The sequence below is a fragment of the Copidosoma floridanum genome, unplaced genomic scaffold (assembly GCF_036245765.1).
Source record: "Copidosoma floridanum isolate Cflo_tuat_1 unplaced genomic scaffold, Cflo_Japanese_pri ptg000013l, whole genome shotgun sequence".
Taxonomy (NCBI): domain Eukaryota; kingdom Metazoa; phylum Arthropoda; class Insecta; order Hymenoptera; family Encyrtidae; genus Copidosoma; species Copidosoma floridanum.
Window position 1 is genome coordinate 8,369,438 of NW_028321890.1, and position 16,892 is coordinate 8,386,329.

The 16,892-nt window shown below is 32.0% G+C and overlaps 1 protein-coding gene across 1 annotated transcript in view; it reads right to left on the reverse strand.

The window, feature by feature from the left end:
- Positions 1-16,892, reverse strand: part of kl-3 (dynein heavy chain 8, axonemal kl-3) — a 1,186,420-nt gene that overhangs the window by 584,733 nt on the left and 584,795 nt on the right. Inside the window, exons 40-42 of the mRNA XM_089590651.1 lie at positions 15,412-15,861; positions 14,914-15,090; positions 14,237-14,404 (exon numbers count right to left, since the gene is read on the reverse strand). Coding sequence (XP_089446777.1) covers positions 14,237-14,404; positions 14,914-15,090; positions 15,412-15,861 — 795 coding nt within the window. The remainder of the gene's footprint in view (positions 1-14,236; positions 14,405-14,913; positions 15,091-15,411; positions 15,862-16,892) is intronic.

Below are 16,892 nucleotides of genomic sequence, written 5' to 3' on the forward strand. Positions count from 1 at the left end.
CGAGCGGCGATTCGTTGCTTACAGCCGGCGCGGCTAGCAAATTGCGAGTTAGCGCGGCAACCAAGCGCCGCTTGTTTGCATAATGATCCTCCAACCTTTTCCATGCAGCCTCAAAGTTGGCGTCGATTACCTGGATCGTCCTTAACAATTCAGCCGCCTCGCCTTGCACATGCGTCTTGAGGTGCTAAAGCTTCTCGACGTTGGAAAGTCGAGAATCGTTGACTATGATCGCAGAGAACAGATCCTTAAACTCGAGCCAGTCGTTGAAATGTCCGGAAAATGTGGGCACAGCAATGGACGGCAGGTTGCGAGAGTTAGCTGGTGGAACAGGAGCTGGGTCTGATGCGGGCGATGCAGGAAGTTTTCCGAGCTGTTCAGCCAAATTAGCTGCCAAATCGAGGTAAGCTTCTTCGGCGATTTCGTAGCTGTTTTTATCGAAATAGCCGATGTCCTTAGTATCGTCTGGAGCAATGTTGAGAATCCTGAGATGAGTGTCCTTGAAGTCATCCCAGTTTATTCGTAGTTGCTGTATACGGCTCTCGATGATTGCACGAGTAAACTTATCCTTGCCGCGCTTCTTGAGGTTTTCGTAAGCATTGCTAATGCTTTTGTACAACTCCTGTTGACGCTTAAGTAAAATTTTGAGTTCCTTGACGTCTGCCATGACGCAGTCGATGTCGCGATGAAGCGCTTAATAATAGGGCTGAGTGTTGGCAGCTAACGACCGCCCGCCTTGGCAAATTCAAGCATGGAGAGCATGCACACACTCTGATTCCTTGAATGACTCACTACTGTAGCTTCGCGAGAGCGCGTTCACCTACACGGCATCAAATGGTCAAGGCAAAATTTAAGGCTTCACTGAGCACTAGCACATATTCACTCCTGCACTGACCGTCGGTCCCTGTAACCACGCTCTGCTACCAAAAATGTTCACGAGGGAAGGGGTTTTATGCTGCTCCCAATCTAGTTCAGTCGTGTAGAGGTGGAAGTGGTTTACGGCGGAAAAAAAATGTAACGCAAATGTGCAATAAAAATATATACAATATATTTACAGTGCTTAAGTTATGAAAATGTGCTCAAGTAAAGGCAAGCGGAGAGAAGCTTTCTCTGCCACCGCGGCGCGCTAACTAACTTAGTATGCTTGCAGAGCAATATTTATAGAGACAAAAGTTAAAGTAGAAACTTCTAGTACATTGATAAATAAAGGTACAAGAGTAAAGGTAAAACGGTCTCTTGGGCATTGCAAATGTACGCGGTGATAAAGGCGTATGATCGGAAAATTACTTCAACTTTAACACAAGAATAACAAACGTGACGCAATTTGAATTTAGAAAAGGTTTGTCGGCAAATATTCAGGTACGAAACTGAACAATATGTGTAGGTCTATATATATATATATATATATATAGATACCAAAAGTAAACATAATTTAGAGATGGATATATTGTTTATTAAATTTGGCCAATCTTAAAATATTACAAAAGGAGCTTATCTCTTACAATGATAGACAAAGCAAGTCTCGTGTGACATAAGGCTTTTTGCTTGGTCTTAATAGAGAAACAGAAGGAAGATAATGGGCTGTAGGGTACGAGCCAACCACCCGCCATCGACTCCTTGCTGGAACTGCCGCTCTATGCTGAATCCCACTCGCTCATCGCCTTGGTTTTCTCCTACTCGGTACAATATCCCTCTTTCTTCTATAGAGTAGGGAAATTTCAGTTTTAATACTATGTGAACGGAATTTTCCGTCATAGTATAAACTCAAATCAGCAGTTAATCCAAAACTTGAATGTCGTGGCAACTTCTTATTAACATGGTATTCTAGAACATTCATAAATTATACAATAAAGAATTTTAATCTGTCTTCTATACTTTATTTATTTAATGCAAAATAAATATTTAACTATTTCCATGATAATGTGAGAAAATTTTTCACTCAAAATTTTTACTTATTTTTTAAGCCTAATACATACTAATTAGAAATGGTAGGATTCATGCTTTTTTGTGTGTTAATTATTGATTAAATTCATGAAATTACACTTACAGATAAAATTAAATTTTTTTCAATCATTGTCACTTACCATGTACTTGACGCATTCGACGCAGATTTTTTCACAAAAGTTTTAATTAATTCATCAAACTATTGACATGATACTTATTTACAGTATTTTTATAGATTCCTCAATCGATGATAACTTTTAAGTAGCTTAAGACTTTCTAATTTTAAAATTGAGTTTTATGAATCTTGTCTCGTTGTTCTTACATCAATTAATTTTTTTGAAATTAATTTGGACATCACTATTAGTTTAATAGGCCCATGTGGGATACCAATAAAGTAAAAGTTGCAGCAAACATTTAGATTTTTTGATAGAGTCCAATTTATTTAGCTTTTTTTGTATACTTAGAGTTATAGTTAATATGTAACGTTATGATACGAGTATAGTCATATTCAGAAAGTTCGCTCATTTTTTAATAAAGTTTTGAAAGCTTATTACAATTAGGAAGCTCAACATATTAAGGGGAGAGCTACGAGCTTGCTTATTGCTTATCAAGTCTTAGATTGACCAGTTTAATGGATGGAAACATGAATAGTTATTTATACTTAAATTTTGTAATGAAGGTAATTTATTTTTGTCCGTAAATGAATGTTGAATCTCGTATAGTAATTGTCCAGTGCCTTACAGGTACGTTAATATGTTAAAATTCGTTGACTTCGTCTGTGATACGTTAAAAACTTTTAAAGACGAAGCGTCTAACTTGTGATTAAAAAATAATTGTATTTTATGCAACCATTACTTAACTGTACTAAAATCGTTAAGTGATACGATTTCATCCAAATAAAATGACTGTGGCGATCCTTTAAAGGTTAAACGGCCCGTCTTGAAATGGCCAGATTTTGAGAAGGTGGATGTAAAAGAGATGTGACCATCATGGTTCAGATTAAAATTTTGGCGTTTAAAGAATATTTTATATCATAAGGTCTACCCATTCCTGTATTCATGAATAATAGTACGGCTTTTATTTCAATTGAATAATGCGAGTCATAATATGAGAATAATGTCATTCGCTAATTGATTACCCCATAAAATCTTGCAGGTTACGGTGTAGCGAAAAACGCAGTTAAAATAATTAGAACCAAAACTTAGTTGTTTTTGTTAGAAAGCGACAAAAAACAGAAAGGCATAGCTCCGATATACACCATAACGTATAAAAACTTAGGTGCGGCGGTCCAATCCAAGCGAGTTATTTGGAAATAAATCATTTTAGGTGGTCATTTTCGCTTAATTTTGTAAATTGTGCAAAATAAAGGTACAAATATTATTATTAAAGAAACTAAGACTTTAATGTTCTAGACCTTTCTGTATAGTTTTATCATGGCACAAAACCAAAAAAGAGTAATTTAAATACAACATTAAAACTCAGATAATAACTAATACGAAAATTTATAATAAAGTCTTCTTCTCCATAGTAAAATTAAAAAAAGAATTTTCATAATTTTCACTTTTTATATTGTACAGAAAAAAACTCCTTTTACAGCTAGCATTTTCTCTGTTTTCTCTGAGTACTACTTAGTCCCAAGGTAAAACTTCGATTGAATTGAGCTTATATTCGAGGTTATTATTGAGCCTATATTAGTTTAGGTATATATTTATTATATTATACTTTTCACACACACTAACGCACACACGAGCATGCTCACGCACGAGCGCATATACACACAAACACACATATACTAGTGGAGTTTTCACCCCTGCATGCTTTGCGTGCCGCCCTTCCCCTACTCTATTTCAACATAATAGTTGCGTGATTTAATGTAAATACTTCAATTTTATTCTTAAATTATGAGTCATGTGATTTCATACTTTCAACAGGGACGTGTATTTTGATAATATTGTAATATTATCTTAACATATATAAGTAATCTAAGGTATGCTCAAAACTATTATCGAGAAGCAATGGTAATAATGAGAAAATTCGGAAAACCTGATTTATTTATTAATGTTACACATAACCCAGAATTGGGAGAAAAAAAGCAAGTCTTAAAATATTTTTTAAAGATGTAACTCTTAATGAAATACTGTTAGATTGTTAAATACAAATCTTAAACTTATATAAGATATACAAGAAAGCAAAATATTTTAGGTAAAGATATTTTGTACTTGCACACTATTAAAAAAGAGGACTGCTTCATGCTTATATAATTGTTGCATTCTATCCTCACAATAAATTATTCACTACTAAAGACATTAACAACTATATTTTGGCATAAATTCCACTTGATTCGTACATGAAAAATTTTGTTATGAAATGAATTGTTATCTCATCTTATCAGCTATCAAAACATTTGCTCAAAAAACTTTCAAAAAACGTTTACTCAATGTACTGAATTAAAAAAATCGAAGTTTGCATAACATAAGTTTGAGAACATAAAAAATAATCACATATTGAAAAAGTACACATTTTTAATGAATTTCTTTATTTAATATATATTTTTTTGTTTTGTTTTATAAATTGTTTTTTATTCAAATTTTGTCATTACCTTACACATTAAATTTTAAATTTGAACGCGAAGGTGATGTGCGCATGGTACGCTAACCGAACGCTAGAACTTGACCACCCAAAAAATGGAAAACCTTTGACACAAATGAAATAACAAGGGGATAAAAAGGGCTAAACGATCATAGAAAAAAAGTTTCTCCTTCAGCTAGGACCCGTGCAACGGTGTGACCTGGTCAAAAGAGATACTAGTCAAGAGACATCCCAACTGCATCACTAGTCACTTATTGTTTAGAAACCGTTGAACGGCGTTATCTGGACAAGGGTGATGGGCGTTGAAGGAAGTGAAGTAGACGAGCCGAAGTAACTATCATTTTTAGAGTCTAAATGTTGATAAGGTAACCAACTTTCATTCTTTCTACTCGGAGAATAATACTTCTGTGTTTTCCTTTGTAGTCAAGTTCCTCCAGTAGATAGAAAACGACTGCATAGGGTGAAACTAATATCTGAGAGTCATCGTAGGCTATGTTTTCAAACCGCCAGAAACAAGTGACATCTACCAAGAGATAACTTAAGTTGTTTACACTTTGTGCTGTCTATCTGTTAGACCGTAGGAGAATCTTTTTATAAAAGTGCAAAAGTTTAAATTAAAGAATGTTTGAGTCCAAGAATCCACGAAGAATTAGTGGTGTAGAATATATAAAGTGTTTCTTGTGGATTAAAAAGCGACTATCTTATTTTAACATATTATTATTTCTTAAACAAATATTTTATATCAATTCAAATCCTGTGTGCGCTAACTTCGAAGTAACCTTTCTTCTTTTAAGTGACTTCGAGTTCCTTAGAAATGTTTAAGAGCTTAGATTAACTAAAAATCTGATTGCTAAAATAATTCAATTAAGTAAGTTATTTGAATGTATTCGTTTTCACTGATAGCTGATAGAAAGATTAAATAATATTGTTATACAAAAAATTTTTTTTCAACAAATTTAATATCTTAAACACTCACTGTAAAAATTAAAGGGGTTCCAAAACCGTTTGACAAAAACATAAGGTTTTTAAAATTTTTTTTTAACTAACTAAATCAACGATTAAAGTAACTTAATTTTTCATTAAGTAACGAAACCACCCCTCAAAAGGTAGTTGACTTCAACGACTAAGTGTTGGACCTTAACTCCTTAGTTTTTGACTGCATATGTTATGTTATTTTGATTTTTTTTAGAGGCAAGAAGACGTCCAGGACATATTGAAGCCATGACAAAAGAAGCTACAAGGTTCAAAATTGCTGTAAAATGATGATAGCGTGCTATATGGGCTAGAATGTTATCCTGGTAAGCCTTCAACACGTGTTAGTTTTAGATATATGTGGGCCTTTTTTAGTGGCTTAAGGAGATAGGTCGACGCGATGGCACTGATTTCATACGGCAAATTACAGAGTTATGGAAATAACAGAAGTAAAAAAGTGGTTTATACTTGTTGCACGAAGGTAGATATTTTTATGGCACGTACCATGGTAGTGTGGGGCACTGTGGATTTTTTTCATTCAATCTACAATACTTACTTAAACCCCATCCCATATTATGTGGCTTTGGATCCACCCAAGCATCACACTACTATTACTTTAGGATGGAGTTACGTGTAAGATCATCGTATCTCTCAGCTTTCGCAAGCAATCTTGCCACCACTTGCTAGGGACGCGAGTTCTCTTAAGTTCTTAAAAGCATCAAAGTTCCTGAAAATCAACATTCATCTCTTAGTTTTCTTTGTAAGCTGCAATCTTTGCAAGCACTATCATATACTTTGATGATTTCTCTAGCTGATTAGTAAGAGTACTCAGAGCAAATTTTGATTTACATGATAGTCTTACGTTATCTCTTTCCATACGCCCTACTTGGACCTTGTTTCAGGTCTCTCCTGGCGCTCGTCTGAATATAGTACAGTTTCCACTGCATGCTTCATGTTCGGTATCCTCTGTTTTGCAAAGAAAGCATCCTGCTACACTTCTGCAATATTTTTTCTGCCGATTACACCTGCTACATATAAAGCACAGCTTTGTTCTATGTACTATTTCACTGCTATCCAATATATGTCTATATCCTCAACATCAAAAGCAGCCGGTTACTGTAACCACTCTTCTAACCTGACAGGAAATAAAGCCAACTTTGATCCTGCCTACATTTTTTATTCTTTGTCCCGTATTGTTTGCTCTAAGGAGTTCAGCATTAACGTCTTGATTATTTTTTCTGATTATTTGCTTAAAACATTTTTTTATTCCTTGGTCTACGACGATACTACCTACTCATGGACTTTGAATATCATATATTCCGAAGTAGTGACCACCAAGCAATGGCTGGCCACAAACATTCTAACTAATTTAGATAATTCTGATACGTCTTTTACTCTGTAGCTCTTACTAGCAATTTTTTTTTTTTTTTTTTTTTTGGTAACGACAAACTACACTACAGCTTAAGTATTTGCAGGGTTAAAACCAGCTTTCATCAACCTCAGTACATAATCAAACGTTTTCCCTTTGGCAACTTTGACAAAGACCTCTGTCGTGGGTATAGTGTTCGTCTTTCATTTTATATTTGTGGTATAAGACGCCTGTTTCTGGTTTTTTTGTACTTCTGTAACACCAGTTGGAACCCCTATTCTTCTTTCATCCATCTTAAGTTTTAATATAACGTTAAGTTACTAAAAAAACTCATACGTATTATAATAAAAATAAGTAAAAACTTTTTTTTACTGTTGTAAGGATTAAAAATTATTATTTTTACCTTTCCTTAGATACATCATTACTAATGATAGTTAAAAAAAGCATATTATGTCATTAATGACTAAGGCATGGCATTCACTTTTAGGTATATAGTTACCTTATGAGCAGAAGGCAAGGAAGGCACACACCTGGGAGTTAAAGCCATACTTTTGTCCCACGTAAAGTGTTGGATTTTTTACCTTGCTCCATTAAAATACAGCACAATATCGCCTTCCACTGAAAACTTGCAGTCTCTGCTTGCTAATACAGTATTTTGGCATAATCTGACAGGTAATTGTCTCCTAAGAAGTAGGAAAGCCGTGGGAACTGACACATAGAATATGGCAAAATATTTTCTAGAAGCTAAGAATGAGTGTTTTTATCTAGAAAAAATGTGGCACTTTTACCCGTGAAATCAGAAAAGAAATGTTGTCTTTTGGAAAAAAAATAGCGGACCACTATTTGCTGACATAAAAGTTTGATTTTCAATGTAAAGATAAGACTAGAACTTCATTTGTAGATCATAATAAATATATTACTGTAGCAAATAAAAAGGAGTAATCAGTTATTTATAATCTAAATAATTATAAAAATAGACAAATTACACTAGTATATATCATTACAAAGGTTAATAACTGTGTTGAACAATCGTTAATCATGCCAAAGAACCTAACAAATAAAAAACCATGTATTACTCAGGAGCATAAAAATCATGCAAAACTAAAGAAAATATGTCTAAAATTTTGTAAAAAAATGAATATTGTCAATTGGCGTTCAAAGCTTTTAAGAAATACAACAATACCTTGAAAAAACTTTTAATGAGAGCAAAAAATATGTATGAAAGTGAAATGTGAGCAAAATATGATAGCAATGGATTATGGTATTTTGTTAATAATGTAATAAGCAACGATAAAACCAAAGTAGTAAGTATTAGTTAAATAAAAAATGCTAATAGTAATCATATTTATAATAAACTTTTAATTGCTTAAGAGCTTAATAGACATTTTAGTACAGTTGGGATTAAAAGAACTATGAGTATTCAGAAACCGAAAATTAAAATGAATTCCAAGCGAAAATCATGTTGTGCATTGTCACGTTTAATAAACCTCTGTACTATAAATTAAATATTAGATGTTATAACAATATTTAGGAATAAGAAGAGTAGTGTAAATAGGTTGCATACTGATGTCATAAAATTATTGAGCGTATGCCTTGCCCTACCAGTTAGTAACATGTTTAATACATGTATTAAAAGAGGTGATTAGCCAAGATATCTAAAAAGAGCAGGTGTGAAACTGATTTTTAGATGAGGTGCCTATAGGCATAAGTACTGATTACAGGCCAATATATTTGATCTCAAACTTTGCAAAAATTAAAAAAAAATTAATTTACAATAGATGTACAATTTTTTGATTTCTAATAAACTTATATCAGATAAACAATAAGAGAAAGGCTATAACAATGTTTTTGCCTCTCTAAATAATTACATAACTACATTACTTGACTTATAAAAACCAACTACAGTAGCCTTACTGAATGTTTGTAAGGATTTTGATTGCGTTGATCATAAACTGCTATTGAGTAAGCTTGAGAGCTATAGAGTAAGTGGGGAATAACTTATTAGAACAATTGTCGATAATACCACTAGTCATTATGAAATAATTATTATGGGTGTCCCACAGGGTACTATACTTCATCCAGTGTTATTTCTTATATACATTAGCTCATCAATCATACAGATTAAGGGAGTCACTTCCTTTGCCGATGACACAGCTGGGCTTTTTAGTTCAGGCTCTTAGGATCATTTAGATAAAGTACTAAGAGACAAATTAAATATTATATTTTATTGATTTCACATTACCTACTAATATTGGTAATACATCCATTATGACTCTTAGCAAATATATTTCACGTCAACTGTCCTAGCGCGATCCGCAAGCACCAAAACATGTACTTTTCAACTCGCGATTGCGGTATTATAAATAATTGAGAAAAAACAGTATAAACATAGGATCGACGTGTTTTTTTTTCAGATTTTTGGTGATGCAATCAGTTTTTTTTTTTAATGACGATTTAACCCAGAAAAAACACAAAATGTGTTATATCTCAAAAACGGCATTTTTAATATTTTTTTAACCATTGCCATTCGAAAGAACCTGATTTTTTAAGTCAGTATGGCGATTTTCAGAGCGTATTTTTTCATTTTAGCGATATATTAAATGACGAAACTGGGCACAACGACACAGTAGCAGTGGCTGCTCTACTCGTGCGATGGTATGCTATATATATATATATATATATATATATATATATATATATCACCAAGTGAACATGGTTAGGTTGCGCTGTTTTGATTCGACTTTTAATACACAGCAAAATAAATAATTAAGTAAATAATTATGTTATTTTAATGAGTTGCCATTAAAAAAAAATAAACCAAAATTAACTTAACAAAACAAAATTATTGAAAATGTATTTATCAATCCAAAACTGACAGAGAGGTGAAATAAACTATTTACATCGTTAATAATTGCATTGCAACAAATTATTAACACCGTTCCGTAACTTTATAATTATATTTCTCACATAATGTTTACAAAAGTCACTTCGTTTTTTTCTTCGGTAATGTACATTTGTCTTCTCAATACTCGTCACTTTAAGATTTTCTTTCTTCACTTTAGGAAAATTTTGGTATTTTGTGGCTAAAGAGGTATTTTTAAACATAAAATATTTGTTATCAATGGGAATGATTGCGTGATAGTTTAATGTCTCTGGGCTAGCTTTGCATTTTTCTAACCTACTTTTTAAAAATAATGAAGTTGCTTCATAATCTGATTTCGCACTAAAAAAAATTTCAGTTTCTTTGCAGTGACTTTTTGCCCAATCGTATAAAGATCGATTTGAGGTTATGCGCTTTTCCGACGTCAATTGCAAACTTGCTCTTCTCGCTCCTTGTTCTAAGATTGCTCCAATGCCATTACAAGCACCTTTGCCATGTGCAGTGGAAAAGAAATGCCATTCAGCTGCTATACCGAAATCTGTTTCGTGGTCCGAAAGATTTTGGAAATTACTTTTGTTCTTAAAATGTTGGCCAGCTCCATCGGTGAAGTAAAAAATTCTTTTCGGATTAAAGTTCTTTTTTAAATAATTGACTATAATTTTTTGATACTCATACACGGCTATGGTATCATGTGCTCAATTATCGGAAATAATGGCAATACTTTTATGTTTTACTTTATCTCCTTCTTTATGACAAATAACTATCGTAAATACAGTTACCTGATTGTTGTTCTAATGAAACGATTGGGTCGAGTTTTGCACAACAAACGCGTTAGTTCTCCGCGAAATCACAACACACGATAAATTGGTCATCTTCTAAGTTACTTTTAAGGTTTTGAAAATACTGTGATTGTTTTTTCGAGTAATGATCATGAGTTTTCAACTTCATTAGCTTTTCACAGAGTAGAGCAGTGAATCCGTGAGCATTTAGCGTTTGTGATGCTATATTACGCCGATCAGTTTGAAACCAGTTCTAAAATTTTACTTCACAAATATCGTTGCCATTATATGCTTGAATTGAATGATTTTTCAATTGAGCTGTATTCGGGCAATCAAGACAGTCTCCCGTGTAGCATTCATCTGACGGATTATCGCATACTAGGGCTGCAATATAATCATTGTAGTTGTTTAATTGTAATTTGCTAAATTTCGTTAATTCGGACACATCAGCCCCTTTCAACATCAATTTGACATTTTCATGGTGTACGCAAACACAAACTGTATGCGTTCCATTGCTTCCAGCTAGAATGCAGTGGACGGGTCGAAGCAAAGTAAATTTAGTAAAACCGATCTCGATATTTTCGTGCTTTTTCTTAAACTGTAGAGATAAATCATTTAAATCGCCAAGTTATAATCTTTTTCGTACGTGAATCCTTTTACAATCTTCTTGTTTTACCGAAATAAAATCCTTGAAGCCAGGCATGAGTCAACTTACATCATCACGTACTTAAAAATTTTTAACTAAATTTTCCGTTTCAAAAGGGAGTTCTTTGCCTCGTTTTTTTGTTGGGAGCTGTTGATATGCCGAATTCAGATAATAAAGTTGTAGCTTGCCTTGCTTTTCGTTCTGTACAGTTAAATTCTCTTATCATGTCATTACGGCTCCAGAATTTCGGAGACAGGGTAAGTAACAAAATTCTTTCATCTCTACTACTTGAAAGAGCAAATTTTTCTTTGATTCGATCAAGGATGGCAACATCAGGTTTATAATAGCTTTTATCGCAAGTTGCTTCAATTTTTGCTTTTTCGTTCTTGGGACGGGAATCAGAATTTTGAGATTTCAATTTGTAAATTTGAAATCTGCACTTTGTACAAATCTTTGATCCATCACAAACAGCAGGATATGTCTCTCGAAAATCAGTTGGAAAGTTTAACAAATTCTTGAATATACTGCTGTGATTGGACAATCCCAAGGGATTACAGCACCGAGACGAGAAAGCCATTGTCAAAGCAAGCAAGAAACATACGATTTTGCAATTTAGTAGACACGACAACGTACTTTCATTTTACCCTAAGTTAGGCCTCACCTACTTAAAAAGAATCAAATTAAAAAATTATAAATCATCTAAAAAATATCCTTCATAAGCGTTGCAGCCAAGTAACGCTCGGCAAATAAAATTATTAGCTCACATTTTATCATCTGCGTGCATAATAACGTATTTGGTAACCAGTTGATGGAACCTCGAAAACGAGCAATAAATATAATACACAGCTCAAATACTGTTCTATCCAAGATGAACGATCAATCTGTCGATTCCTCTTAACTTATGTGTCACTAAAAACAACTTTGTTTACAAATACACTTAACAAGAAAAGTATGCGATCCAACCGTCCATCGAAACGTCGAATCAAAACAGCTCAACCTAACCATTTTCGCTTGGCGATATATATATATATGTATATATATATATATATATATATATATATGTAGCATACCATCGCACGAGTCGAGCAGCCGCTGCCGCTGTGTCGTTGCGCCCAACTTTGTCATTCAATATCTCGCTTAAATAAAAAAAGTACTCTCTGGAAATCGCCATACCGACGTAAAAAATCCTGCTCTTTCGATTGGTGATGGTTAAAAAAATATTAAAAGTGCCATTTTTGAGATAAAACATTTTTTGTATTTTTTCTAGGTTAAATCGTCATTTCTTAAAAAAATCGATTGCATTACCAAAAAGCTAAGGAAAAAACACGTTGATCCTATGTTTACATTGTTTTTTCTCAGTTATTTATTATACCACAATATACCACAATCGCGAGTTGAAAAGTACATGTTTTGGTGCTCGTGGATCGCGCTAGGACAGTTGATGTGAAATGCCTTATATAATAATTCAATACCACGTAGTTTTTTGATAATTATAAATGGTCATAAAATTTACATAAAAAGTGAGGCCAAGTATCTTGGACTGACCTTGGATAGTGAGTTTAGATTGGATTTTCACATCAGTAATATTGTTAGAAGAACTTAATTCTTGCTATGTCTTTCATAGGCTTACATTTGTACTGAGAATCACTTAGTCACTTACTGTATTCTACACTTTATTTCTACGAAAAAAGAATCATTATAATCATTTTTGATAACAAATATAAACATATAAAACTTGAAACAAGACTACTTGAAATTTATCAGACAAATAATTCTAAATGTCCTATCTGAGAATATGAGACTCTACAGAATGTGTACTTGACGGGTTCAAGTAAATCTAGAAATACAAGCATTTAGTATTTAAAATGAATCTTAAACAGTGGAAAATGCCGTTACTAGTACAAAGCCATTACGATATTTAATAAACTGGTGTATGAATTTAAAGTTTTGGAGAATGTTAACGGGACAAGAGACAAAAAAATTGCGAAATAATTGTGTTAAATATTGTAAATAAGATTATAAACAAGATAACTTAATTTAAAAAATCATCAACTGTACTTCATCGCTTCGTATATTCTGTTTATAAGAAAAAAATAACTGCACTGTCTTCCTTCTAATTTCCTTTAGTTTGTTGAAAATGAGTTTTTTTTTATCATTTCAAAGATCGCCACTCCAGTGTACAGGCATACTTAATGCATGCTTGTTAGAATATATTTAGTTATAGTTTTGTATCAATTTACCATTCGCGATTAGTAACAGAAAGAAATCTTTGAAAGCTATTATATCATTATAACATCTCTGTATATTATGTGGTAAATGAATAAATAAATGACTAAATAAAAAAAGGGAGATAAATTGTAGTCATGGTTTAGAAAATGTTTGTAGGTAAAGAATATCTGGAATCGGTTTTGGTATACTGCTACTTTTGGGATACAATTACTTTCTTGATTTTTAATTGATGTTACGTAAATTACAAAAATTTTCAGCAGAAACCATACATGCAAGATTTTCAAAAATCTTCTAGCGCGTGCATTCTCGCTGCATAAAGTGCATTGGCGAAGTCCAAATGTAAAGTATAATAATTGTAATACTTTTTTACAATTTTATTTTTAAAACATACATTCTTAGTTTTTTTAATACTCAATTTTTGTAAAAGTCACGGACAGTAATACCAAAACCTGCTAGAATTACTAAATGTAGCAAGGTGTCATTATACAATTTAATAAAAGCAGTGGAAATTGAAACTTTCGTAAATTTTTTAAAATCTTTTTAGCACTAAAAGAAAAATAATTAAGTTAAAACGATAAAATCATGTAATTTTGAAGATTTTAAATGATTTGGTCGTGTTTGATGTAAGACATAATAAAAAAATTTTTTTTTTAATTTAGTTGCATTTAAATACTAGACTCGGCTAAACATTATATTGAAAATTACAAAATGTTGTAGTTAAATTTTACAATAATGTAAAAATAAAAAAAAATTTTTAATAATAATTGGCATTGTAAGAAATACCTTACAACATTGTAATTAAAATATTGTTATCATCAGAAGATATTTACCTTTAAAGCCTCAGCCCATGATGCCATCAGAAACTTTTTGTCTGTATCTGGTTTCACGAGTTCTAGTCTTTTTCCAAACAAAATTATAACACAGTCCATGATAAGAGTTATTAAATACGGGGGCTTAGCCAGTTTTCGTACTGTTGCTATGTCAGCAGCTTTAATGGTCTAGATTTACAATACACAACGTTACATTAAAATGTATGGAAGTTTTATTTCTTAGTAAATTTGAATAATACTTACACTAAAGGAGTATAACGAAACTGTTAATGTTTGCTGGTTCTTACGTACATTATGAATTCTCAAGAAGAAGCATTTTATTTTGCTTTATCAGTAAAAATGATTACCATTTCAATTACGTTAACATATAAACATAAAAACTGTATGTAAGTATCGTTTGAGTTTGAACTAAAGAAGGTCTTTACTTCCACTAGTTTTTTATTAAAATATCAAAATTGTTAGCGAAATCTTTTAACTGTTGATTATTGTGAGTTTGCAATCTTTACCAATAAAATAATTTATTATCAAATCACTTAATTGTATACAACATATTCTATCAATATTAAGTATGTATTTAGGAGGCTCAAAATGACTTTCAGTAAAAGTAATGGTAGTTTCGTTAGTAATAAGTATTTATCTCGCATAAACACAGAGAGAATGTAAAAAAATGTGAGTACCTGTAAAGAAGCTTCTGCCTGTAAGAGTGCTGGCTCAGCAACTAGTAACTTTTTTTCTGCTACGGCTTTTTCTTTCGAAATTATATTGAGCAAGGTCTCTGCTTCATCTTTTGATTTTTGTACTTTCTCTTTAACCTTTTCTGCATCATTTTTTTTTTCATTAACTGTAATTATAATCTATTGAAAAAAAACAGCTTTTTTAATGTTCATAGAATGATGGTTATAACTTTTTTATTCACTTTCAGATAACATTATTTTTTAAGCTGTATGAAGCGAAGAACATGTTGTAAAGTAGGTACAATTAATAATAGTTCACGAATAAAAAGAATTGGACTCTGCATAGGTTTTTAAAACATCATAAGGCACTTATAATAAGTAATTAAAGAATTACTTTATAACTACACACGAAAATACAGAAAATTGCAACTTCAACATAAGTTATTTAGAAAAAATGAAAACAAGTGTGAAAGGATAAAAAAAGGTAAAATAATGGCTTACAGCATCAACTTGAACATTTTTGACAGTAATTTCTTCCTGGTTCCTAATTAGTATCTTGCGTAACTCATCAACTTGTGCAGCGGCATCAACAAGTTTATTCAATCCATTATTCATTTGGTAGGCAAGCTCCTTAATATTCTGAACATTTTGCCGGTAAATGATTTTGTAGGACTGGATGAAACAAAGAAATGATCGTGGAGTGACAAAGCACTGCCGGCGAAATCTACTGTAGTACTGAATACAGGCATCGCTGACATTATCTTGAACGTCACCCATAATCTCAATTAACTGAGATTTTACTTCTTTTGTACAAATTATCTCATAGCTGCTGAGAAAATGTGCACTAACAGCACAAAGCGCGTCCTTTGGCCAGCGAAAAAACCAATCTATGGTGCAGCCAGATATTAAACCAGGAAATTTAAGAGACCTTGATCGAAACTTCTCTCCAACCTATGTTTCACAAAAGCATTTCTGTTATTACTTGTAATTACTTTTTTGCCAAAACAAGACTAAGCTATAAAAATTTTACATAAATTAATAAATCACTGAGTGTGTCATTTTTTAATACAGTCATTTTAAATATAAACCATATTTTCTTAATCTGTTGCTGTATACTGAACCAAAACTACCGTTTCCACAGTATTTTGTGATATAATATGAGGAATGCTTAAACAATTTTAGTAAAATTAAATTGGAAAAAACGGGATGTGCAACAATTTCACATAAATAAATAAATAATCCAAGTTCACACTATTAACAACAAAAATTGTAACCAAAGTGATATTATGAACTTAAAAATAAATATATTAATAATAAACTGAGTTTAAAAACTTAATATTTAACAAACTTGTATAAAACTTAATATTACAATAATTAATACTTGTAAGTGAAACGCTGAAACCGTTTAGGTAAAAAAAAAATTTTATTGGTATCTTTGAATTTAGATTTTTTTCAATTCTTAAAAAACTAACAAATAAATTTTTATGTATCAACAGAAAGCAATATTAAACTAATTTTTCTTGTCTAAAAAATAATTTACAGATTTCCTCAGTTATTTTTTTTTAGACTTGGGTCGCAATAAAAACATCGAAATTATGCACAAAAAACGGTAACAAATCAATTTCATTGTGTTTATACTGTGCTGGGGCCTCTTGGCTAGAACAGTACTGAATTACAAAGCTACTTTAACAAGGAAGCTTCATAGGCTTTGAAAATAGTATGATGTCATCTAAGGCAATAAAATTCAATTGGGCGTAAATTTGAGTCCTTGTAAAAAAGTATTTTTTTTTCTCCGAGTTTTTTTATAAGATATGTACCAAATATGCCAAAAAATTGTACACAGAATTGAGAAAAAAATTAGTGAGTTTTTTTAGAGAATGCCAAACTCATTAGCTAGTTAGAGAATAATTATATAGTTTTTGAACGTTGAGTTGAGAAAATTGATGGTTGATGTAAGCAGTTCTTTAGTAAATCTTTAGAAA